Here is a 1,766-nt window from a genome sequence, read left to right on the forward strand (position 1 = left end):
TGCCACACTTTGGATTCGTATCAAAAGTGAGAAAAAGATGGCTGAATTACTTTTACACAGATGTCAAAAGTCAACATTGCCTTTGACAGGGATTTGAAACGCGTCAAAGTAAGTAACAGATTTGACGCGAGTCAAGTGTATCATTGAATTGACACGATCAAAGTCACATTTTACGGTATCTTTGCTACATCTTTGAATTACGTCAAAGGTGTATACTATCAAAGACGGCCTTTGTCGCAATAAAAAGCCATTGCAAAGGTTCTTCAAAGCCACGGTCAAAGAGAACCTGTACCCCCAGGTCAAACGTATTTGCTAAAAGCGATTTTTGTTTTGTGCAGTGCAAATGAAAAATTGAACAGGAACTCTCAGCAGTTTGATCAGCCTTGCATCTTTACAAAGTTTTTAATTTTGTTTGGCTGTTTAGAAGATATGTCAATCAATGTCAATCCATAATGCAAACTAAGCGGAGGCATCGCGGGGAGAAATTGTTCCTAATTTTTTCAGCGGGACATAAGCACGGCAAGGCAAGAATCGAAGTGAATAGTTACGAAGCGCGCAAAAATTCGTTTGATTGCAGCTTACTGAAATGAATTCCAAAATGTCTCGACTTGTTGGTTGCTCGCTTATGTCTTGTCCTGAAGCTTATTTACAATCGCTCCAATGTTATTATGCATCAGTAGATCCACCCCAACGGCCTTTAGAATGTATTGAAAAACACGTCGTTCCAATTATCGCTGATTATGCCCGCGATCGCCTTTAAGATCAGTCGACATTTTCCATTCTCAGTGTTGGAAGTGGTGACGGCGAAAATGACCTGCCCTTCCTTGAGATTCTGAGCAAACTCTGCCAAGGAAAAGACGAGAAAGTTCAAATGTTTGAACGTGCCATCGAACCAGACAAAAATATGTTGGAAAGATTCCGCGCTAAAGCAGAACATTTGCCGGAAAGTTTGAAGAGCATAGCAGATATTGACTTTGAATGGTGCGCGATGACCTACCAGAAGTACGTTGAACAGAAGAAGAAAGCTGATGTGAAATTTGATGTAGTGCACTTTATACATAGCTTCTACTATGCTGGCCCGCTTGACACAGCACTGAATCATTGCTACGAGAATGAACTTGGGACAAAAGGAGTCATTTTGACTATCATAAACGATGAAGACAATCCGTTTGTGAAGTATGGGAGAGCATTTTCTGACCAAGGATTGATTTTGAATCCTGGAGCTTACTACAGCAACAAAGATGTTAGAGATGTCGCTAAAAAGAACGGCTGGAAATTTGTTGAATGTGGAGGCGAGTCCAACTCATTAGACATAACAGCCATCTTTGATCGTTCATCTGAGCAGGGAAATAAACTGCTGGATTTCCTGACACATTGCGTTAATGTTAGAGAGACTGCAAGCCAAGACAATCTTAAGAAAATTTTTCGTTATTGGCAAAATGAATGCGTTGATGATGATCTTGGGAGAAAGATAATCCGCTGGAAGACAAGGGCTGTTATAATTCTAAAAGGGTTGTAAACGTCGAGGTCACTGGCGTGTTCATGCACTTTGAGGTCTCAAAGTGCATGTAGCCTGCGTCGCAGACGTAATCTAACCCCGGCTTACCAAGGGTTAAGTTTCGTCTGAGGCGCAGGCTAAGTGACCTAAGTGCATGAGACAAAGCCATTGATTGTAAACCAACAAACAATGTGTCGTTTATAGATTCTAATGTGACCTGTGTGATGCGGGTTATGAAGGCTAGACGCGCGGACATTTACAAGAACGT

At 41.4% G+C, this 1,766-nt stretch overlaps 1 protein-coding gene across 1 annotated transcript; it reads left to right on the forward strand.

The window, feature by feature from the left end:
* Positions 1–871: 871 nt before the first annotated feature.
* On the forward strand, positions 872–1,519 carry LOC144664306 (histamine N-methyltransferase-like). Its single transcript, XM_078525408.1, has one exon. The coding sequence runs from the start codon at positions 872–874 to the stop codon at positions 1,517–1,519; it is 648 nt and encodes a 215-aa protein (XP_078381534.1).
* The last annotated feature ends 247 nt before the right edge of the window (positions 1,520–1,766 follow it).

This window comes from Oculina patagonica, chromosome 8 (assembly GCF_052425735.1).
Source record: "Oculina patagonica isolate OP01 chromosome 8, crgOcupat, whole genome shotgun sequence".
In the NCBI taxonomy this organism is placed as follows: domain Eukaryota; kingdom Metazoa; phylum Cnidaria; class Anthozoa; order Scleractinia; family Oculinidae; genus Oculina; species Oculina patagonica.